Source organism: Oryzias latipes, chromosome 1, assembly GCF_002234675.1.
Source record: "Oryzias latipes chromosome 1, ASM223467v1".
Taxonomy (NCBI): domain Eukaryota; kingdom Metazoa; phylum Chordata; class Actinopteri; order Beloniformes; family Adrianichthyidae; genus Oryzias; species Oryzias latipes.
In genome coordinates, this window is record NC_019859.2 from 8,253,695 (window position 1) to 8,278,330 (window position 24,636).

Sequence of the window (24,636 nt, forward strand, 5' to 3'; positions counted from 1 at the left end):
TTAAGTTCAGCCTTCAGACCATGGACAAGTCATGATGCAATAAGACATAAGATCTAAAAATAGCCTAATTATTTTATGTGAATGTATTCAAGAAACACTGTAAACAAGACAGTTTTTTTAATCTCCCAACAGGGAAGCATTGTCTAAGCTGCTTTAAGAGTGTAAAGCCTTCTCCATCTGTTCAGACTCCCAGTTTTTCGTTTTTGTCAGGCCTACAAAGAGGCAGAAACTAAAGCCTTCGTCACATGCATCTGTACTGGTGCTGCTGTGTTTGGGTTTTCCAGGCCCGGGTCGTAGAGAGGAGTGCATGTGTGTCTTGTAGTTCCCTTGCAGCTCCTACGACCACCTCCAGGGGGGGGGGGGGGGGGGGGGGTCATCAAAATAAAACGTACGATTGTTGTGTGTGTGGTAAGTGTATCGTTAAGTCTTTGTAATAGTGTAAGTATAGTGTAAGTTATACGCATGGGTGATGCTGTCGTACAGTTTTCTTATGCCACACTCTAGTCGTTTTGAGGTGCGAGTACTGGATCCTTGCTGACAGCGCGCAAATGCTGCGAACATGAGGTGTGCAGGGGATATGAAAGTGCCCGCAGGACACTTGTAGGACGTCCTCACACACTTTGCTCTGGTTGTCTAGTTTACTCATTTTTCCGTTAACAGTCAAGCAGCACTTTTCACATGAACAGCACAAATACAAGTACTTCACTCTTACTAACCCTTACGTCTTGTAAAATTGTTCACCACGACCTGTTGCTTGCAGAATGCCCTTAAAAAAATGTGCATGAACATATTGACTCTACAAGCTCACCGAGTGGACTTTGTTAAGTTTGACTTGATTTCCTGTAGGCCACCTGTGTGCCCCGTACAGGTTTGGAGCTTTTTCAACCGCAGACAGCCCGTATCCACCTGCAAAGACAGTTGTGAGTGAAGCTTTACTCACCAATTACCACCCAGTTTACATGCAAGAACAGTGTTCTAATAAAGTGTCCTACTATTCTGACAAAGACCATTAATCTTCTCTAGTGGGGGATACGATAGTGTACCTTTGGTTTAGTAAGTGGTTTATTCTCCCGCATCAAAATAGGAAAAAGAAGATTAACGGTCAAGGAAGAAGCTTTAAATAAATTGTCTCATTTTTTTCTTTGTACAGCTGCAACTTGTAGCATCACTGAACTCAATGGTATTTTGACCAGTCAGGGTTACTCACAGCTTGGCAACTTTTCTGTTTTTTCTGCATGTCATTAAAAACTCTTCTGAACGGAAGAAAAATCTATTGACTTTAAGGCATTTCCCTAAATCTGCTTTAAATTGATTTAAATAACTTCAAACTTAATTAGAATAAAAAAAGACAACAAATCAGGATACATTTGTCAGAAATGGTGGAGTTTCTCCCAAAATGCAGGAAGACTGGCCTTAAATGTCACGACTCCATCTGGATGTGATGAAAAGCAAAAAGACAGAACAAAGATCAACAAGACGAAACCTTCAGCTGATTAGAGAAACAAAGTAATGGACCAGACAAAACTTAAAAGACTTAAAACAGGACAGATGGGAACCAACACAAACAGAAGAGCTGAGTCACCTTTGACCTGAACCAGGTGTGCAGTGACAGGGTGGTGAACAGAACACAAAACGATGATAACTCAACCAAAAAGGCACAGATTCTCACAACATTTTCCTAAAACAGCAAAACTAATCATATCAGCTGTGTAAAAAACCAATGGGTCACCTGACCTCATGGTTCTTCTGCATCCCAAAAACAGATGGGCTTGTTGCTGCAACAATGTGGAAAAGAGGCGTCGCTGAGGTGTTCAAAATAAAAATGAGTGCTGTGAAGAACCCCAACACCTGATATGATGAGTTGGATAAACAACAAACTAGAGTTGTGTTGGAGGTGAAGGCCTTTTAAAGTAGCTTTTGGACTTTTTCTGATGTTATAACTAAAGACAAATGCAAACTCCAGTATATAAAGACAGCCTGTGATGGAGCGAGAGATGTTGGCCACAGATTAATTACAGTTTCCGAGTCCTCTCATTAGAGTGGTGCTCTGTGTGACAGCACAGCGCCGGTCACCGTGAACATTCCCCACACAGCTTGTGTTCCTGCCTGTTTGAAAGCGGCTCAGTAATCCTGGATCAGAGAGCACAAAGGGCCTGTGGATGATGTAAGTGCTGCGTCCAGTGTTTACCCCCTCCCTGATCTCCTACATGCTGCCTGGGGGGCGATGGGGGACGTGGGGGGACGCACATCCCTGCTCGGGACAGCCAGAGCTCCTCTGCTCTGCGTCAGGGTCAGCTGTGGTGGGATGTGGCCCTGGTGAGGAATCTGAGAGACTTTCCCTTCGAGGGCCACGTCGCTTCAAGTGAGTGCGGCTGGGTAAACATTTACCTTTTAAACGACTTTGTCAGCATGCGAGTTCAGGCGGATTGTTTGCTGGGAGAGTTGAAACCTCAGATTACTGTGAAGGTCCAAACAGTAATTTGGCTCTGCCGGCCGAGCCCTGCAGGTCATGCGGGGCTGAAAACATTACGCGCTTGCTCTCTGTGTACCTCAGCTGGCCATGGACTTGCTGCAGGACTCCAGTCGGACCATGCTGGGGCTGAACGCCCGGCTCAAGGGCTTCATGGAACAGGTCAACAGACTTCAGGAGGCCAACCGCCGGCTGGAGGCGCAGATAGCTGACTGGAGCGTCAGGAGCGCTTTCCGGAGTCAGGACTGGTTCCGGCAGGAGGAGACCTTCAAAGAACTCCGAGCTCAGGTGAGAAGATTGTCTGGAATGATAAAACAGGGAATATTACAAGAGAGAACTGATATAAAAGGCTTTCCAGAAAACTAAATGATCAGTACATTTTAAGTCTTACATCCTGTCAAATAAAAGGATCATCTGACATCTTTACCCTCATAAAGTTCCTGCTGAAACCTGAGCTTTGAGTTTATGGTATTTGAGGCTATAAATGCTGTTAGAGCTTTATGACACCAGAGTGAGTTGTGAAAAAAGGCGACCAAAGGGAAAATACTGTATAAGTTAGCAGCAGGATCACATCAGAAGAACTTGCTGTGCGGGATGGCGAGCATCAGTCAGAGTGCGGCGTTCACACGCAGAAGGAATGCGGAAAGCTGCTCCGCCTCCAAGGCCGCCGTGATCTCATATGACTCAACAGTTTTCCTGCGCTCCCAACTGTCACTTTCTGTGTGTGGGGCCGGAGTAAGCGCCAGAGAAAAACGTCTTTTATTCCCGCAGCCCGGTTGCCATGACCACAAAAGAAAACTCAGTCAGTTTTATTTTTTTATTGTCTGCTGATCCAGAGCTTTCGTGACAGGTTAAGAGGATTGTCCGCTTATTACCGCTCTGATCTCACTCTGAATCACTCACCTTTATTAATATCATAAGAGGCTAATGATATGAGGCATAAAAATCTGGTTATTCCACTTAATCTTTGGCTTTCACTCAGTGTGGGTGTGTTGCATTGTAAAAGGTTGGAATCACACAAAAACAAAGGAAATTCAGGGTGGGTAAACATTTAAAAGTGTCACAACTAGGAATAGTTTCTTTGCACACAAGGATTCTTTCATGATTAATACTAACAGTTTTGATGGCAGTAATTTTATATATTTCTGATAAATATTTCCCAAATTTCTTTAAAGGATTGGATTAAAAGTGCTGCATAAACTCTGCGTGGGGATGTTAACATCTAGAGAGTTTGTTTCTTCAGAAAGAGCACTTTAAATGATAGGTATCCCTGGTGTGGCTGAAAACATGGTTCAATTGCAAATGAACTCTGGTCTGGTTGCCTACAGTCAAAACACAGGCTCAGTGGATCACAGGAAGGGACATAAACACTTGGAATTTTCACTAAAAAGCAACACAAAAGAAAAGGTTGTACAATAAATTGTGGGTAAACATGTTAAAGATGAAGTGAAAGCATTTATCAATAGATAAACTACTAGAGAAAGTGCTGGAATGAGGGTTTTTTTGTCTTTGTGTCTCTTTTTTTCTCCCTATCAGAGCTCATTTTGAGCAGAACTGACTCCAATGTTGTGTCCTGTGCTCAGAACTTCTTTCCTAAACCACATTGTAGACCTATACAAACAACAATGGGCTGTAAAACAGACAATGAATAATATTTCTACACCCCTACAAACCCCTCTTCCCATCTCCTGCATAAATGTGAGATGATGGCACAGAGGTCCAAAACTGTTTGGGGAAACATCTCTCATTGGTGTGACAGAGGTTTGACTTGGACTTCAGCTGAAAACATATTAATCATGGGCTGGAAGAGACACTAGTTAAGCTGTAGTTCAGCAATATTTGCACGTGACTAAAGACAAAGGTCTTTGGGTGTACTCAATCTTCCTCAAACCACCCAGGAGTTTTCCCCTTCTGACTTTTACTGACAAATTCTTTATGGTGAAAAAGATAACAATAAGACAAAAATATAAAAATTTTAGAGCTCCATAAATCACAGAAATATTTACGATATCAAATAGTCTTTGACGTCATCCTGAAATGTCTGATTGGTAAAAATGAAGCCTGATGTTTACTTTGTCCATCCATACACACTTTCTGACGAAGGTTATCTGGGCGGGACAAAGTTAAGCAAGCTTTGTTGAGTTCACCCACAGACACATCCATCTGTCAACCAAAAACATCAACCAAAAAAATGCAGAACTTGTGGACTTAATTAAATAAAAACCTCTTCTACCCATGAACAGAAAGAAATGCTTGTCGAGAAAACATTTGAAACCAGGCTGTCCCTACATTTGCTTTTGGTTTACAAGTCATCTTATTAAACTGAAAAAGAATGTAGTCTAGTAGGAAAGCATCTAAGTAAAAATGTCCCTGAGTAAAAAAGGTGCACAAGTAGGAATGCACAAATAGGAATGTACCGAAAAACGAATGTACCACAGTGTAACAAGAGTAAGAAATCACCTGATTAAGCATACACAGTGTACGAATAAAAAAGTACAGAAAGGGGTGGTTGCCGAAATAAAGACATCACCAGTGTGATAATTAACACGTGTGTGAATGTGACCAAGTATAACAGTTAGAAGACAAGTAAAAGTATATCCATCCTCTAAAGCCACTTTATTTCTTTTTGCGGTCACGGGGCTGCTGGAGCCTATCCAGCTACTGCAGGGTGAGGGCAGGGTACATCCTGGACAATGACAGGGCCCTGAGTAACAGTGTGCTACAATAAAAATGTAATCAAACAAAAAGTTAGAATGTACCTAAGCAAGAAGGTATCTGGGTGAGAATGTATCTGGACTATTCTCACTAAGGTGGAGTTTCTTTGGAATCACATGGTGGAATCAAAGCTCCTTCTCTGACTTTAGGTCTGGGTTTCATGATTGTTAGAAAAGGAATCATATAATCTGGAGACTTTGAGAAGGTTTCAGGCTGCAACGTGGAGTGAAAAATGAATAGAAAAATGATCTAAACTGACCTCAGAGTTCACCAAGAAAGAAGTGGAGACAAAGTGCTGGAAAACTCGAAAGTGGCCACCAATGGGTCCAGGTCTGAATCCCACTAAATATCCACGTATGACCCCATGTTTGAAAGACGCCAAATGATTTCCAAAGGAAGGGCTGCATGCTGGAGTAGTGGCTAGCACTCTTGCCTCACATCAAGAAGGCCTTTGTCCAAACCCCGGCTGGGACCGTACTGTGTGGAGTTTGCATGTTCTCCCGAACATGTGGGGGGTTATTTCTGGGCACTTCAGCTTCCTCCTACATTCCAAAAACATGCCGCATAGGTTGATTGGTATCTCTAAATTGTCCCTTAGGTTTAAGGGATACCACCCCAGTCTGCTACAGACTAGCAACCTGCCTAAGATATACTCCGCCTTTGCCTAACAGTGGCCAAGACGGAGTCCGGTAGTCCCATGACCTCATAAGGAATATAGCAGGTTTGGAAGATGGATGGATGAATAGATTTGCAAAAGAACAATGCACTCCAGTCAACACTCCAGTAAAGAGTCACAGCAAGTTTCAAGTTTATCTATTTCCTTTATCTAGTTTATAGATTCTGAGTATAATAATGTCAATCTCAGGGTTTTTTCGTGGCACACAAAGAATAGAAATGCATATATATCAAAAACTTTTGTGATTACAACAATTTGAAGAAGAAATTGTGAAGTTTCTGAAATAAAATCTTGGGTGTGAAAAGACTGGAGTTACCATTAGGTCATGACAAACTTTCACTTCCTGTGTTGTATGTTTGATTTAAAAACAACAGAGTAGCTGTGTGACAGTGTGTGACAGAGAACATATGCTGTTTCTGGTCAGGTCGGTAAACTACTCATGGAAAACGCCCGGCTGGCCTTGGAGTCGGACAGCATGAGATCCAGAGCGGCGGTCATCCAAGCCAGGTCAGCTGGATTCCTCTTTTTTCTTCCTGACAGTTCCTTTTTACATGTCTGATGAAACACTAAACTAACATCTTAACAGAGAATCCAACGTGATCCAATGTGGCACGTTTGGTTTATTGACGCACATCTGAATGTTTGACTTTGTACTCTTCCAGTCACTTGACTCAGACAGACAGAGCACAGATCCAGACAGGACTTTGTGCATCGCTGGCATTTTTCACTTCTGTATCGATGCCGAGGCCCCCCCCCCCCCACACACACATCCCATTCCCCTAGTAGCCCATTCAGGACGAAGGTGACAACGGTTCTTTTTTTAGCGCTGTCTGACTCACTGTGGGCCATTAAGGATCATTGACTTTCTCTGAAACTGGAGCAAGCCAACTTGCTGTTAGGGCGAGCTGGCTTTAAAGACCCTCTCCTGTGAAAATCGTGTACTTAGTTTAGTTTTTTTTTTCCTGTTCTTGTTGCATTTTTCTCATGATGGGTGACATATGTGGAGAAAATTCAACTTAAAATGTACATTTCTGAGTATACACACACACATATATATATGTTTACTGCAGTTGGAAAAGCTTGTAAATGTGACGGAGAACCTATAATGGCAAGCCACAAGCTCCCTGCTCTACTCCATTCTGATTGTAGGTGATTAGATCCATGAACGTCTGTGTTTTCCTCGTCCGAGCTGGCATCTGGCTTAAAAATGTATGTTTGGATAGTTCCCCATTTTTGTTGCAATGCTAATGTTGGGTTGGTAGTGTAATGGGCTCCAAGCAAACGTTGATCGGAGTGGGACTTTAATAAATAATGTTTTACTCTTTGACAGTAACTCCACAGAAAATATTAAATGTCTTATAGAACGTGGCAGTTGAAAAATTAAGTCAATGTTTTTTTTTAAACACACAATTTATGTGTGTTTGTTAATGCAGAACATCAACAAATAAACTTCAAACTTTATTGATTTGTATAGCGCCTTTCATTTTTCACAAAACAAAAAAATGTATCTAATTTAGTGCTTGGCTGCCACTACTTTGCCTTTGGGGACTGCTTCATTGGTTTGAGCTAAATGGTCAATACTTTGTATTAATCGGGTTCTGGTTGTAGTGCAACAGAAAAACTCTCCATCTTTTGATGTTGATCTGTGCTGTCCAAAAATCTGCACAATCTTAGTGATAAATAACTTTATCATCAGCAAACAATCGGGCGACAGTGGCTCAGGTGGTTGAGCGGGTCGTCCAATGATCGAAGGGTTGGCGGTTCGATCCCCGCTCCCCAACCAGCCAAAATGTCATTGTGTCCTTGGGCAAGACACTTCACCCTCCTTGCCTCCAGTGTGGCTCCACTGGTGTGTGAATGTGCATGGATGATCCCGGTGATGGTCAGAGGCGCGAAATGGCAGCCACGCCTCTGTCAGTCTGCCCCAGGGCAGCTGTGGCTATAACAGTTGCTCACCATCACCAAGTATGAATGAGGAGTGAATGAATAATGGACACAATGTAAGCGCTTTGGGTGTCTTGAAAAGCGCAGATAAATCCAATCCATTATTATTATTATTATTATTATAATCTGCATCTTTCTCCTTAACTGTTTTCAGTTTCTGTCATTAAGGATCTTAAAGGGTCCATAACATGCTAGTCTTAAGCCTTTTACAGTAAAATGTATCCATGTATATGATAATATATTACCTTTAGCACACAAAGAAACACATTTTTTATTCAATATTAGTTATTTTCCTGAGTTATTTTCCAACCCGGAAATGCGATGACTTGATCTCTGTGGCACCGCCATCTGCCCCGTGTGGATGTCGTCCATTTCAGGACGTCAACCTAGCGTGTCTAAACAAACAACAACTTTTGCAGAGATGGATGTTTGTGCATAGAAAGAGTAAGCGTTTTTGTCAAACACTGCTAGCTCCTTGGAGAAAGTGGGTGTTAGCCTGGGGGGGGGGCAGTGCTGGAAGGGCAGACTCTTCCTGGAAGGGGCGGTTCCTCACTGGTCTAAGTCAGCTCATGAGGACCCACTCATTTTTGTGGGTTGGGAGGGGCTGGCGCTCAGAGCGCAGGGTTTTAGAGGGATACTCAGAAATGGGTGGATGGATCAAAATACCACTTTGGGGTTGTTTCTCGGGAGGAATTAACATTTTGATACACTTAAAGGCTCAAAAAAGGATTTTGCATGATAAATGGTTTTTAAAACAACAGTTCTGCTTTAGTAAAACCAGGACAATCAGCAGTTTTATTTCAGCATTTATGATTCATTTTTGTGCAAGAATACCATTTTTGAAATTCTGATAAATCTTTTGTTGATTAACTTGTTTTGAAGTTCCTGTTCAGGAGCTGTTTTTTTTTAAAATGCTGATTTGTTTAAAATCTCTTAGTGGTTAAATTTATTTAAAACATCACCTTCCTGCAGGTGTGAGACAGAGGAGAGAAACACCAGGCGTCTGGAGCGACAGGCAGCGCTGCTTCGTGAGTCTAAGAGGAAGGCGGATCAGAGCTCCATGATGCTGCAGGCCGACTGTCACCGCTCCATGATGGAGCTGCAGGAGATGCATCGAGAGTTTGAGGTTCTCACTGTCTGCTTTTTTATTAAAAATGTTTTATTTTCGTTTTCAAATAGACAAACAGTTCAGTTGCTCTTTTGACCGTTATAAAGCAGAATGAAAAAATACAAGTAAATAAATAATTGCCAGTTACATTCTATTCAATATTTACAGGCCGTCCAAATAGGGAATAAAAAGAAGAATGAAAAATGCAGTCTCAATACAGAACTAAATAATTTTAATTTTCTGAAAGTGATTTAGAAATGGTGTCCAGAGTTTATTGTGAACATTAACTGAAGCGATCCTGACACGGCGAATTTTTCCATATGAATGTGAGATAGCATGTCAGCGAGCCACACTGTAAAGTAGGGAGAGGCCGTAAATTTCTACTCTCGCAAAATTTCTCTTTTTGCAAGTCATCAACCAAACTTCTAGTGGCTGCTGCATGACAGTCGGGTTAGTTCTAGTACGTATGCACCCAAAAATGTCAAGCTCTGCATCGGATGGAATAAAGCAACCATAGGCTTTGGAATACCAGTCAAATATTCTGTTCCAAAAGCCAACAAATGAGGGACAAGACCAACAAGCATGAGCCAATGTGCCTCCGATATTTTACATGTATCATAAATGGGAGTGATTGACGGATATATTTTGTGCTTTGGAGTAGTGGAGCCGATGGATGATTTTAAATTGTATCAGGTAGTGTCTGCTGTTAACAGAGCAAGAGTGAATCTTGGATAAGCACTTTTCCCACATTGATTCTGAGATTTCTATGCCCAACTCCTCGCACCAAGCATCTTTCATTTTTGTTGATTTCACCCTGGTGCTGTCATCAAATAAATGCACTATTCTAGAAACCAAATGTCTGGAGCCAGGGGGACTTTTGAAAATGTCACAAAGGTCATGTTCATTTATGGTCACGTCTATTTTGTAAGTACCTATAGAAGTGTGAATTGGTCAAGTTAAAGTTTTGTTTAAGTTGATTAGATGATGCAAATTTGTTATCTATGTACAAATATTCAAGTTTAGTCTCATTCCATTCCTGATCAAATTTATCATCCCAAAGAGGCAAAAAAAGAGTGATCATGGCATAATGGTGACTGAACTCCATGTCTACTTTTTGCTCCAGTTTCTCTGAGTGTGACCTACAGTGCCTTGCAAAACTATTCTCCCACTTGGATGTTTGTACCTTTTGTTGCTTTCATAAACCACTCATGGTCAATGGAATTTGTCTTTCCTGACAGAAATCTACTAGAAAAAAAACGTTAATGTCAATGTGAACACAGATTTCTACAAAGTATTTGTAGAACATGAAACGATTTATGAAAGCAACAATAGAGACAAACTTTTAAGCCGCTGTGTCAGATGTGTAAATGTTGTGCAAACGTTGATAATAACCTGTGAAACTCCTGGACCTTTGCAAATTATGCAAAAAAACAACAATGTTTTTTACAACTTTCATGGGATGTTTGATTCAGATTTATAAGTAGTACACTTCATATTATTTCACCGTTTCATGGCTTAAAATAGTCACAACCTAGAGAGATAGTTTCAAAATTCAATTAAGTTGTGTGGAAAATCTAACAAAATGTTGTTGTTTTTTATTCCATTTATTTATCTACACACTTGACTGGACAAACACCCCATCAAGCCCTCATGCAGTTCCAACAGCTGCCTGTTATGAAACAGTATTGCCCCACAATGAGCTCTGACCTGAACAGTATGAATAAAAAAAAGACGGTTGTTAAGATTAGTGCTTCTGGCAGTCTTTATCGTAGTCCAGTTGCATTCTCACTGTACTGAACTGCACCAGGGTTCATTTGGGAGTCATCAAAGACCCCAACAGAGGTCCTTGTTTCCTTATGTCATTAAACAGTTATGAAGACCAACCAAACTCTGGTCCATTTGAGAATGAGGGAGTTTACTTAGAGTGAACTCTGGGGCCGTTCACTTCAGTAGGATTGCAAACTGGTAAACGGGCAAAAGAGGTACAAGGAGTGCAGCTGCCTATTTACTATTTGGACTAGCAAGTCTTTTTTTTATGAAACTTTCCTTTCCACTCCTTTGCTGCTCCCGTCAATGAAAGGTGTAACCAGGTTTTACTAATCCTCCACTTCAGTTGCAAATCGGGTTGATTAAAAAAAAAAAATCTAAAACAAAAGTACAGTTTATCAACTGTTTACTTCAATGCTTATAAAGGCAGGGAAAGACATCGTATCAGACTCCAGATGTTAGTTTGTTGAATCCGCAGATTTTCTCTTTAAACATCAAACATGGCGTGCAGCTGTGAGTCATGCAGTTATTTTCCTGGTTTCCAACTCATGATCTCTGGATCTTGTCTGCCCTCCGGATGACCCGACACGCTTTCTTTTCTGTTTGAGCTCTAATCATGCGAGCAGCTATTAAAGCTGTTGAAATGGGAGGTGTCTGATGACCTGTTCCGCCCAGATACACATCTAATGACAGGGTGTCAGCCCCCCCCTTCCTGTTCACACATGTAATTCTGCATCTCTGGCTCTGCAGTGCACCTACTCCACACACTCTCCTCCCTCACCTCTCTGTCTTGTGTTTCTTCTTTTGCTCTGCTTGCACCCCCTCCCTCCCCGTCCCTGCGTCTGGTTGGCTGTTTGCAGGCGGCCCGGGCTCTGCAGCTGCAGCGGGCCGGCTCCTGCGATGCTTTGTTAGCAACGGCCGCATCTTCATCTGCAGCAGGAGGAGGAGGAGGAGCTGAGCAGGACGATGGCACAGGGATGGAGCTTAGCCAGCTCCTCGACCGGATCAGAGCGCAGTGCGACCACAGCAGACCTCCCCCGGGCCTCGGAGCAGTCCCACATCCACCACCCGGCTTGGTGGGGCCTAACCGTCCCCGAGCTGCAGCAGCTTCCAGAAGCCAAAGAGGGGCTCTCAGCGAGGTGCGCATCACTCCTTCCACACCTTTACTCTGTGCATGCTGTCCTGGGTCTCTGCCAGCAGGACACACCCTGAACTCCGGGCCAAACCGGAGTCAGGCTTCCCTTTGATCCTTCACCAGAAAAAAACGTAAACTCTCCGACTCTTCCCCTCATTTCAGCTCCATTTTCAAGTTTGTGATTCCCTCAGCTGACACTCAAACAAAATGATTGTCAGCCGCAGGAATCACTGCGTTAAAGTCTACTGAATGCTGCCTGCTCCATCTCCATCCTGCTGCAATCAGAAAACAGCCGGAGGTCGTCCAGAATTGACTGGAAAATGCTGCCAAACGGGGCAGGAAAACTCAAAATCCAATGACCTTTAGATAAATTCACCGCCAAACATGTTGGGTAAAGTTATCCATAAAATAAAGTCCTTATGTCACCTCGTTATATATATTCCTAATGTATTAAAAATATATTTCAGATTGGTCCCACCTTTGAAGGTAAAAGCACATGAAGCTGGATAATTCCAGGAAAATGGAATGACGCTTTTAAATATAGCAATAAAATCTGCAACTTCAGTGAAACGTTCACTCAGTACTTTAGTTAGTTGAAGTTGTTCAAACGATAAAATTGGTTGAAGAACATTGAACTACTTTGGGGTCAATTGTATTTTTAATTTCTGAGTCTGTGTATCAATAAATTATTGTAGTACAAGTCAGATATTGCGTGTCAGCATGTACAAATACGTTCCCTTGGATTGACCTCCTAAATGCTAACTTAGCAACTAATGCTAAAGGATTATAGAGAAAATTCCATTGAGCTTTAGCTGTTGCCATCCGATCTGTACCAGAAACCCCAGCAGAACCCTGCTTGCATGAATGTTACGTCTCGTCCTCTTGTTGTCAACATTGTGACAGTTAAGCAATTTGAATTAGTTTAGCTCCCGGTGGCATTTCTCCATAGTTTTGCCTCCTGAACGATTGTCCGAGCCTTTAAAACAACGGAAACTTGGTGTTTGCCCAAGTTTTGCCTCTCTCAACAATGCAGAGCTTTTCCAGCCAAAATAAAGAGAATAGCCCATAATAGAATATTACAGACAATGGAAATTTCAACAACGCATGATGTCATGAAAAACCACACGGCTTGGAGTTAATCTTTCTGTTGGATCGTAATTTCGATCGCAGAACTGGGTGCATTTTACTCCGGACAACTGGAGCCACTTTTGCAGCCAAATTCATTTTTAATGATGTTTTAACTGCGTTAGTAAAATTGTATCGCTAAGAGGCGGAAACTTTGTGCTCCGGGGAGTAAAATGCCATCAGACAAAACAGACAGAAGACAGAACCATTTACACACGAGCAGTAAGGATCGTGCAGTCCTGATCCGTTCCAGCTTGTTTTGTGGTCCATAATTTCTGCAAAGAACTGAATTTTAGTCACTCTTTCCAAAACATGATTATCAATAGCAACTTTTATATCTAAAACTGCAGGAATATGGCCATTTCCAAAAATCCTTAATTCTGTTTTGTTAACATTAAGTGAGAGTTTGTTTATTGTTTTAGTTTCTTTTACTCTGTTTTACTATTTTTACACAACTTCCCTGAGATTCTCCTCTTTACATACTATAATTGTGTCGTCGGCATAAAAACGTGTTTGAGTTGTATTTCTGTATGCAAAATTTTTACTTATAAAAGGATTTTTTTTTAGTTTTAGCAAATCAAATGACTTTAATTCTTTCTGCATGAAGATGATGCAGTAAAACCTCCCTGCTCTGGATTGATGACAGATCTCACATTCATTCAGTAACGATGTATTGTTGCAGAATAAGCCTTGGCTTTTGTTCATATTCTCCTCCTTAAAAAAAAAACGTGTGACTGAAACAGATGAGGGTTTGTTGAAAAATAGATTAAGTCGAAAATGACTTGCATAACTGCAGTCTACTTTTGTTCTTACTGTTAAAATATTGTCGGAGCCACTTTGAAGCAGCTTCACCGCTTCGGCGCACATGAACAGCGTGCGGTACTGCGTGTCAGAACTGCACAGCTGTGTACACACTTCTGTTTGCTCACCAAACGCGAAATGAAAACGACCAGCATTACCACCCGCCGCTGCTTTACCTGCTGTCCCATCGCTCAGGTGTCAGCGAAAATAAAAAATCCTTTTCTGAAAAAGTATTTGAGTGGTGGGACACACCTTTATGACACATAAAGCTAAAATAAATTCAGTTTTTTCTCATCTACTTTGCTTTATATTTGAATGAACCAAGACAGACCAACAATGGCGCTTTTCTACAGAAAAGACTGCCCCAATATTGTCGTTTAGACCCAAAGAATGTCAATTTGAATCTTGAAACAGTTCATAAAAACCTAAATTTGACCCACAGCTGAGAGCAGGTGTATAGGTGAACATTTATCACGCCTAGGTGCAAGTTCGTCAAACCTTTCAGGTAAACTGGAAGGTAAACCACCAACAGTTTCCCCTTAGAGGGAACAAAAACAGACACTGTCTTAACCTTTGTGTTATCTTAGATGACCCCACCCTCACATTGAGGTGTTCTCCCTACCATGACAAAGGTGGATAAAGGTGGAAAGATTTTATGTAATCCATGGACACCAGTGAAGATCACAAATCATTGAAGAAAAAAGGTTCAGAGCACTGTCTAGTGGGTCTAGATGACCCAACTCCCAATGTTAAAGTGCCTAGGACAGCACAAGGGTTAATGTAAATGGATCCACATTTAACATGTTGACATGGCGACCATTCATTTTTTTTTTTTGCTTGGTAAGAGTCGAAATTTTGTCGTGACACGAAATGTAGGATCATGCTGGACTTTCCCTTCAGACGGCGCCCTGCACAAAAGTAAAGTCTTTTTTCTACAGTTGAGTTCTTTTTAAGTCTTGATGTGACAAACACATGTTAATAGAAACACAGGTCCAGACAGACCTCTTACCTTTGTGGCAGTAGGTGTTTTTTTTAACATCAAACTGAGTCTTTCTATGGTGGTTTTTTTAATCAACAAGCTAAAAACCAAAACACATCCACAACAGCTGATTATCAAAGTTTTTTAAATAGGAAAGTTATTCTATCTCCCACAGACAAAAATCAACTTTTGGGGTACCTTGATGACATCACCGGACAGTAGACTTTTGCTACTGCCTGCTGTTCTGTCCTCCTGTGACCCTCTTAGCTTATTGCTGCCTGAGATTTCCTGACAGCAGGAGGCTGAACGTCCTCTGAAGGAAACGCCAAATTGAAACAAGGTCCTGTAAGGTGGGGAGAAAGAGCTGCTGCAAAGTCTTTTGACTTGTTCTGGGAATTTGCTGGGAATTTGGGAATTTTTTCCTTTAACACAGTGTAACCTGGTCACTTTTGCAAACTACTTTTTCATTTATTTCAAAGACCCATTCGAATAAAAAGTTTGCTTTTGGTGTTTTTTAGTATGATATTGTGGAATTTTTCTGATGATGGAGGACAAATATCAAGTACTATAATCTCCAAATTCCATTTCTGAATACTCAAAGGAGGATTTCGGATGAACTCCTGCTGCTCTGCAGAAACTATGTTCTAGAAAACGACACAATTTGTTTTTCATTTTGGCTAAAAACGGCAAAATCCTACTTAAAAAACCACTGGGAACGCTTTTACAATAGATCAATAGAGGATCAGAGTTGCTCTTGTATAAAAAGTAGCAAGCTTGACATGACGATCTTATTGGTCTTCGTCAAATTGCCCTTTTGTGTTTTTACAGGAGGAAGCAGCATGGGAGCAGGTGAGCCTCGGCAGCGCCGCTCTGAGAGAGGCCCGGGCCGAGCTGGCAGAGGCCCGGAAGCAGTGGCACTCCCTGCAGGTGGAGATCGAGACCCTGCATGCCATGGTAGGAGACCATCCTTATGAAAATAAACCCACACTAAATACAACACAAGAGTGCCACAGGCCTACAAACATGAATATGTCATTTCACTGAAAAGCGCTGTCTGTCCATAATACGACCATTTAACTTTATACAGATATTTTCTATTGTACATCTTTTAAAGTTACATTTTTTCCTGACATATTTGGTTTATAATAAAGACTTGTTATAAACAAGACTTCACTTGAAGTCTGTGAAAAGTGAAAACCCTAATGATTTTGTTGTTGTTATTGTATTGATGTCGTCTCGGGAGGTGTGACTGTTGGTAGTCAAGGATAACTGAGAAATGTACTTTGAACTGTTCACATTAATTTGATAAACCTATTTTTCAGCACTAAATATGGACAATTTTCAATGATTGCAAGGGGCCATCTCCTTTATAGAAGCAGCTGTTTTGAACCAAAATGTGGCTGTACTTTGAACCTCAGTCCTCTGAATCAGCCACAAGCTTTTTTTATATTCACACAAAATGTACACAGAAAACAAACAGTTCCCCCCCCCAAAAAAACCCCAAACTAAACCCCACAACCCTAAAAATGGTGACCAGACCCAGCAAACAGTTCATTTTTAGGCTAACAGGTTTCATCTCCAGATCTTTTTACTGTTTGGTGACCAGGAAAAAGGCTTGGAGACGTCCCTGCAGAACACCCAGCAGATGTACTCCAGCCAGCTCCATGACCTTTCCCAGGTGATTGCCAGGCTGGAGAGCGAGCTGGAGCAGGTGAGGAGCGGCCTGCAGACGCAGCGCCAGCGCCACAGCCAGCTGCTCAACACCAAGATGAGGCTGGAGCGAGAGATCGGGACGTACCGACGGCTGCTGGAGCGAGAAGAGGGCAGGTGAGGCTTCAAAGTTCACGCTTTACTGTTTTCTACTCCTCACTGAGGAACGGCGCTCCTGGGCTCTACAGCACAAAGGAAACAAGAAGACAGTGTCATTGTTTTTTTCTGGCACAAACTATCAAACCACATGTGCTGCTCTGGATCAGATAAAAGCTTTGTCAACATGAACTCCAGAATAATTGTAGGGATTCCTGTTTGTCATGGTGCGGATGCCGAACAAGAAGTCAATGAGGTGGAGACAGAGATGTTTTTAGATGGTGCTAAGGTGTGGTTTGGTTTTCAGCATTCTTAGATAGGCTACAGAAGACAGACAGATAGAAGATGGAAAGATTTGGTATTCAGATTGGTTTCAAATCTGAGAGCAGCTCCTGAGTGCGCGACAGCAATCAAAACAATCACAGATGCTTGTGAAAACAAGCATTCCTGACTTCTGTCTCAGCACTTTGCTTTCTAAATGCGTAAAGAGCAAAAACGATTATACTGAAAAGTTCCTGTGCCAAAGTCTTACATTTTAAAACAACTTTCAGTCTTGATTTGAAACTGTAAGTGGAGGTTTGCACGCACGCAGAAAGAGCCGTTGAGGTTTCAAAGACAGAAAACTCTGATGCTCTCATTGCTTTTTTATTTGTTAAAGAAAGTTGTCAAAAACATTTTTCTTGAAACTCACTGAAACAGTTCAGAAGTTGTTCAGCATGAGAGCAACCTGGTTCAGTCGAGATGCAGCTAAAATAAAGCATAAACCATGATTCTACCACCGTCATGCCTCACAGAAGGGAACTTTCATGTAGTACGCTTAGATCAGGGGTAATTACAGTGGGTACTTTGCATAATAAACTGCCTACAAAAATATGATAAGAACTATGGGGGGCCCTGTCAATGCATGCATGCCTCACAGATTACATTTGCATCACAAAATGAATCATACTTTCATTGCAAAAAATTAAATTTTCTGTAAAAAAAAAAAAAAGGCTGAATCGTGGTAGTTGTGTAACTCAGATGTTCTTTTCCCTGCTTTGGGGAGTTTGTTTGCCCTCTTTAAGAAGTGTCTGTCTTGAGTCCTTTAAATAACCTTTTTGTTTGTTTGTTTTTGCAATGATATGGAATAAAACACAATTTCCCACGGATCTTTTTATGGGAAATAGTTTTGCACACAATGACGGTTTCCACTCGTTATGCAATGCACTACCATGTGTACACATTTGTAAATGCTTATCTGTTTGTTTGTTTTTTACTACTTCATCTTTCAATTTGGTCATTTATCTCTAAAAAAAAAAAATGTTCTAACGCACCAAAACTGCCACACGAAGCATTTATTTTCCAAAATCACCGTGATAAAAAATAAAAATCCAGCATCACCCTAAAGAAACATTTTTACGTTGAACTTTTGTACTCTGGTTTTAGGGGCTTTCTCCCAAAACCTTCAATTTAAATTGACAAAAAAAATTGTGTTTCTCTGTTATATGAATCTTTCAAATCTGTCTTCCTGACGAATCTGGCAGCATGTCGAGGGAAATAAACAGGCGTTCCAACAGTATAGAAAATATTGCAGAAGAGCAACAAGGAAATCATCCACCAAACACAAACATCCAGCATTTTTGTGATACATTTTCCCATTTCTTCCAAAACTTTTCAATAGCCACATTCCAAAAATAGCGATCTTACAAGTGGACACGGCGTCTAGAAAACCATAGTCCTTCAAAGCCACCAAACATTCATGATGCATTTAAGGTTGTCATGGTGATGGAAAAATTACTTGCTGAGATAATTAAAAAATAAACTGTAGCATAGATAAAACTACAATAGATTATCATCAACTTCAGGCATGCAACAATGCTTTGGTTGATATGAATCATTTCATGTCGTTTTATTTCCGCTCTTATGGCTGCCAAATGCTAGATCTATGCAGATACTATCATAGATATGCCACAGTCCTTTTTTTTTCAATCATCTTTGCCAACGTATTTACACGAGTAGAGAAAGTTTTGTTGCTCTATCACCTTTTGTGGCGTCCACACCTCTCCTCGCAACAATGACCGCAGCCGTTTCTTGTGGGATGTTTCTCCCTATTGCTCCTCTGACGTGGCAAACATCGACACAAAAAAACCGCAGTTTACGTTGGAGAAGTCCCATTCTGGGTGCTGCCTCCACCTATGGACTCCTCCTGGCTTTTTGGAGCGTTCCGATTGCACGCACCGCCGTGCCGGTTTAACAGACGTAATCCAGTAAATAAATCATGAGCAGTTGGTTTTTGTGCGTGCTGTCGAGAGTTCAGACGTTTTTGTGCCACTGCAGCCTTGGAGTTTACGGCGGGTTTCTGCTGGATCAGGTGTGGCCCACAGGCCAAAGGATTCAGACTTTGGGCTCATGTGTCTCCAGTCAGACAGCGGTAACAAACCTGAACCAGGGACACGAATGTCAGCCTAAAATGGTGGCATTTGGAGGGTCTAAGGGCAGGGATGTCCAGTTTAGTTTAGTTGGTTCAGTTTAGAATTTGTCTTTTGAATTGTATGTATCCATGATCCTTTTTATTTTATGTTATCCACACAAAGCCCATCGAGACAACTGTTGTCGTGATTTTGGGTTGTGCAAATAAAATTAAATTGAATTGAATTTGGGGGGAAAAAAAGACTATCCAGTGTCTGGTGAAGAACCCAATGCCCCCAAGTGGCCATTTTGGGACATTTTGCTTTACATTCTGCAGATCTTTACAGTATAAATGCTCGTTCTGCGCAGATATATGAGTCATAATGGGCAGCCAATGGGTCTGCGTCCGTGGAGGTCTCTGGTGGTGGAGACAAAGGAGAGCGACGTGGTGAACGGCTTCAGCGACCCCGCCATCACACCGGACGAACCAAAGTCCGAGCCCCTGCCGGAGACTTCCTCACTGCTCCCTGCTGAAAACGGCCTGAAGAGAGGCCTGTACAGACAGCAGAGCCTGGTCATCCTCACAGGTAGGAGCCACGGGCGCTCGTACGTCGCATCTCCTTCTGATGGTTTATTCCTGCGTCTTCTTGCAGAGCCAGAGCCAGACAAAGACCTGCCAATCTGCACTGTGAAGACTCAGGAGATCCTTCAGGGAAACGTGATGCGTGAGAGCGCAGAAGGTCACGGCACCATCGAGTGAGTAATCATCCCCTCCTCCCATCCATTGATCTGCCCTTCAGCAGCTCTGGATCGACCCCAAATGGAACCATTTTCCACTGACTGTCTAAACTGCTCAGCGGCATAACATCAAAGCTTTTATTTGATTTTGATCCTAAAAATAACAAGCGAATGGCACCTCTGAGGCTCTGTTGAGCCTCCAGCAGCACATTCATTAGACAAGGCGATGTCTGGTGCAGCAGACAAACCGAGCAACCTCCAAGAGCAATCATTCTCACTTGTCCGAGAAGATACACACACAATTAAATCTTTAGTTCCCATGAGTAACGTGCCGTGGCATTGACTGGGAATGTTCTTCCTCGCCTGGCTGCTGTTTGATGTGGACTGCCTGGCTAATGTTCGGGTTCAGGGAGTGGCTGCTGTTATTGTTAGACCAGACATGGGCGGGATTTGTTTTTCTGTGCTTCAGGTGTTTCCAGCCACACACAGACGAAGCCTAACAAACTCGAACGCACTTATATAATGAGCCAAGGGAGCTTCACAGATGCACAATGACTCATCAACCTCCAGCCTCATTTGTCTTTTGGCCGTCATCTTCACCCAACTTCAAAAATGCAGACATTTGGAACAGTGTCTCTGTCCATCATAAAAGAACGTCTTAAATTGTTATCAGTGCATCTTTAGGTGAACAAACGTTAAGTCATTAGGTGACGTCATCATTTATAGGACAAAGCCTCAGTGAAAAGGGCTGTGGATAAAATCACTGAAGTTTCAAATTGTCGAGATGTGCCACGACTGTCAGTCTTTTGGAACGAGCCCACATCATGACCCGTCCCCCATCGTGCTTGTCAACAGCCATGCTTGTCTTTGGCTTCACTTTGGTTTTGGGTTACAAATTCACATCTCAACCATTAGCTTTCCGCTTCTTTGAGTTTATCTTAATCTGTGTTCCCATGGCAACATGCTCAAACAGTTTATTATTTCTTTCTACTTCAATGAACTTTAACTTTTCTGAAGTCCTCACTGAGGCCTGCAGGGTCTGAGGTGCAGCTCAGTGTTTTTTGTAAAAACATTTCATTTTTGACCATGGGATATACTCTTTTAGAAGTACTGACAAATATCTTTTATATTTTTTTATTTGTAAATTACAGTTTTCTGTAGAAATCCTACCCTGGTAACGATCCGTGTCTTTAGAAGTTGGAAGAACGGTTTTGATCCCACAGAGACGGTTGACCGTCCTCGGAAAATAAAAGTTTACATTGAATATTTATTTCCTTATGCGTCCTAGTATTAACACACAGTACCTATATGTCATAATGTTAACATTGTGGGTTTAGCACTCGGAAATGTTGGTTGCTATGAAAAATTCAAAATTGTCTTTATTAAGGTAGAGACATGAAAATAATCACACAAATGCAACGCTCCAAAATATGGAAAAAACCAGATGGTTGCTATGGTCCACCACCTTCATGAAGGCTGCCACTTTGACTCAAAGTGAGACTTCACAGCGTAGACACATAAATGCCTTTTGTAAATGTTTGCAAACTCATTTTGGCAGATTACATCCTAAGAATTATATTTGTCAAAAAAAGACACTAAAAAAGGAAAGTTATCAAAATGTTCTGCTTTACATCGGTTTTCTGGAGCTCCCTTCCAAAGCTTTTTATCTTGGGCTTTTAACAGGGGGTCCAACTAAAACTCTTATTCTTGTATTTTGTTCAAATTTGTCTTAGAAAAAGACATCCTAATATTATTTGAATTTACAGTATTACCAATGTGTAACAGCCAATTCAAGGGAGGAGACCCAGGAGCAGGAAGAAACGACCCAGATTCAGTTTACAACTCGATAAAGGCTTTAATGCCAAAACCACAAATGAAACCAGGAGCATAGAGGAAAAGACCCTCCGACACAGAAACAAGAACAGACACCGTATAAATAGACAAACAGAATAAACATCATTCAGAACACCTGTGACTCGCAGGAGACCTCAGGAAGGGGAGGGCCTCCAGGAGGAAGTCAGGGTTCTTCATGACACAATAGCCCTTTTTTGTTATTTTTTTGCCATGCTGGTTGCTATGTAAAGTTAGGCTCCGTCTAACATGCAAACCAAAAGCTGGAGTACTTTTTTAAGGAATTTTGCATTTGAAATGATAAAAAATGTGGCTTTTTTCTCCTCTGTTTACATGTCCTAATCGGGTTTTCTCTTGACAGGACGGAGAAGGTGGATATGGTGATAAGGCAGTGGGAGGGCTCCTTCTTCAGGGGCAATCCCAAACTGCGGAAGAAGTCGGTGTCGCTGCGCTTCGACCTGCACATGGCGGCGGCAGACGAAGGCTGCGCCCAGACCAAGCAGGACAGCCTCCCCGATGTGGAGGTGCGCCTGGTCATGAAGAGGTCTCGTAGCATCTCGACCATCACGCAGTGACTCTATCGCCGCCCCGCCGGTGATGGTGAGAATGCAGAACTGAGCAAGGGACGCCTCCCACTCTCATCCCGCTTTTTCAAACGCAACCGTCAGCGAACTTTGCTCCACGGCTGAGGCCTGAGGCTGAGACACGAGCCCATGAGTAATCGTGACAACCTTCGCGAGTTGCAAACACCAAAAGATTTCAAGTCTAAAACATGTTGTTCTGTCATCCTACAGGTGGAGAAAGTGTCTCGGATAGCTTCAGTAAGTCTTCATGGGATAAAGAGATTACAGTTACAACTTTGTGGCTTTTAATCCTGGTTTAGGTGAAGGCTCAGCTTGTAGACAAAAGCGCAGCGGTGCCGTTAACTGAAGAACTGTATGAGAATCATGTCAGTCAAAAGGCAAAATCACATCATTCTGCAAAGAACTGAAGGGGGAACACAGAAGACAAGCTGGAGTTTTACGCTCTCAGCACAGATTTTTGATAAACGGCAGTTTAAGTCTGTTCAGATTTACTTCGGTGGTAAAGTCTCCTTGGAAAAAAAATGCCTTGCCCGAGGACTCCTCAACTCCTAAAAGCCAGGAATTGAGCCACCGACAATCTGAGGTGACCCCAGTTGCTGTGTTGTGTGTCTAAAGCATGTTTTCATGGCTCCATTGAAGAAGCTTTAGCTTACAGTGACCTCTGCTGGGCATGTGGTGGTGTGTCACCTCCTGCTGAATGTTACTGGTACCAAGGATGTAAAAATGAAGATAAACTTGGCACCCCCTTGTGTCTCCTGAGGTTAAATTTCGCATTAATAATAATAATAAAAAACCCATTTAATTTAACATGACTTATAAGAAGGTGATGGCCCTTAGATACACCATTTTTCATATCTCAAGGTGATAAATCCATAATTACATTTTAATTTCTTTATACAAATGCAGATTTGTTTTTTTTTTCTTTCTTAAAACCACTCATTTTGTTGGACTTTCCCACCTAATTACCACAAAAATAATGTGTCATATGAATGAAATCAGCTTAAAATTGACATACGGTCTAAAAAGTTGAAGCAAACTGGATAAAACGTGTGAGACCTAAATGTTTTTGCATTAAGACAGTCGTGTTTTAGAGGACGCCATGTAAAAATAGTCTTCCTCCATTCACGCCTCGGGTTTGATTCCATGTGACGGTTTTGCTCACCGTTTTAACTCATTAAAATTAATAGATGGGTCATTTTTAATAATCTGACATTTATTCCAACTCTAGAGGAAAAGACATTTGCAAAACATACAAAGATTACTCGTTTTAAGCAAAATGTAAAAGCTGTGACATCATAAAGGAACAGCTGCTAAGCTAGGCCGACAGTGGACTGAGGTTGTGTAACATCATTATAATCATAATGAGGCTGTGAGAAAAGAAAAATACATGTATTAGGGGGACAGGAAAGTAATTGGAAGAGATTATTGCAGATGAAAAAATGATGTGAGGACAATAGAATTCTAGCTAACAGCGACAAACCAGCTAATGCTAACAGTTTTAGTGCTAAAGTCAAAGCATTCATGTTTTATAATTTTGTTGGGTAAATATTCATACATAAAATATTGTAACAGGAGATAGATATCAAGATCAGCGTATTTATTCATTTTTTGTCCTCTTTTTCCAAGGAAGGACAATTCATTCTGTGTTTCTGTAAAAAGTCCTACTTTATGTGGAAATGAATTTTCATAGTTTGTAAATTCTCCTGTCGAATGCTAAAAGGTAATACATATTTTATATAACGGTAATTTAACCAAGGACTGATCTTAAAGTTCACCAAAATAAACTAAAAGACAAAGTAAATTTACCAAAAGTTGTTGATATTTTTCAGCTTGTTAAACTTTATTGTTTTTTTCCCTCATCGACACGACCCTTTCTTTAAAAAGAAGTAAAATACTGAAAAAGATCAAAGAAAAAAAAGGTTATTTCATCTGGAAAACTTTTTTTTGACAAAAACAAGAAGAAGAAATATTGCTTAAAGAATAATATATATATTATTAACATAAGAATGTCAATAATATATTTATTGGAAAAAATAAAAATTCAGGTGTAGACTGTCTGAGTTGCCATAGAGGGGTTTATCATTTTTGATCTAAAGCAACTTCATCTACACGTTCATTTTGTCAAACAGTGCTGGTTTTCCCACGTTTATACCCCTCCCTTGTTGATATCCTCAGATTTATGCTCCAGAATTATTCCCAAAGGCACATTTCTCCTTGACCAGTTCTTCTCCTGGAGGTTTTCTGCCGAAAGTGTCAGGTTTGATGCTGATGCTGATCGCTGCTCAGTTACCATTTTTTGACTTCCCCCTGTGAGCCACAGGGGGGCAGTGTTTGCAAATGCCCCCCCCCCCCCCCCCCCATCAGTTAAGGTATAAACTGCAAACCAGGTGGAGGATGTTCATGAATCTCTGTGTTTCACCTAGCTTTGCTTCAGTTTGACAGCTCTGTGACTTCAGAAAAACAAACCTTGATGCTTTTAAATAAAGATTTATCATTTCAGAAAAAGAGGAAATGAATTCAGGCTGTTGTGGTTTTTTTCTACGAGAACT

General features: G+C 41.4%; 1 protein-coding gene across 2 annotated transcripts in view; it reads left to right on the plus strand.

Moving 5' to 3' along the window:
• krt222 (keratin 222) overlaps window positions 1–24,603 on the plus strand; it is a 28,108-nt gene extending 3,505 nt beyond the window's left edge. The window contains exons 1-10 of one of the 2 annotated variants that reach the window (XM_011494044.3): window positions 417–2,362; window positions 2,555–2,758; window positions 6,286–6,368; window positions 8,778–8,931; window positions 11,541–11,819; window positions 15,549–15,674; window positions 16,327–16,547; window positions 19,284–19,501; window positions 19,568–19,670; window positions 21,865–24,603. In XM_011494044.3, coding sequence (XP_011492346.2) covers window positions 2,561–2,758; window positions 6,286–6,368; window positions 8,778–8,931; window positions 11,541–11,819; window positions 15,549–15,674; window positions 16,327–16,547; window positions 19,284–19,501; window positions 19,568–19,670; window positions 21,865–22,078 — 1,596 coding nt within the window. In that variant the 5' untranslated portion in view covers window positions 417–2,362; window positions 2,555–2,560 and the 3' untranslated portion in view covers window positions 22,079–24,603. Of the gene's footprint in view, window positions 1–416; window positions 2,363–2,554; window positions 2,759–6,285; window positions 6,369–8,777; window positions 8,932–11,540; window positions 11,820–15,548; window positions 15,675–16,326; window positions 16,548–19,283; window positions 19,502–19,567; window positions 19,671–21,864 lie in introns of those variants that run through there. The other variant, XM_020712817.2, reaches the window with a different exon arrangement.
• Window positions 24,604–24,636: the final 33 nt, after the last annotated feature.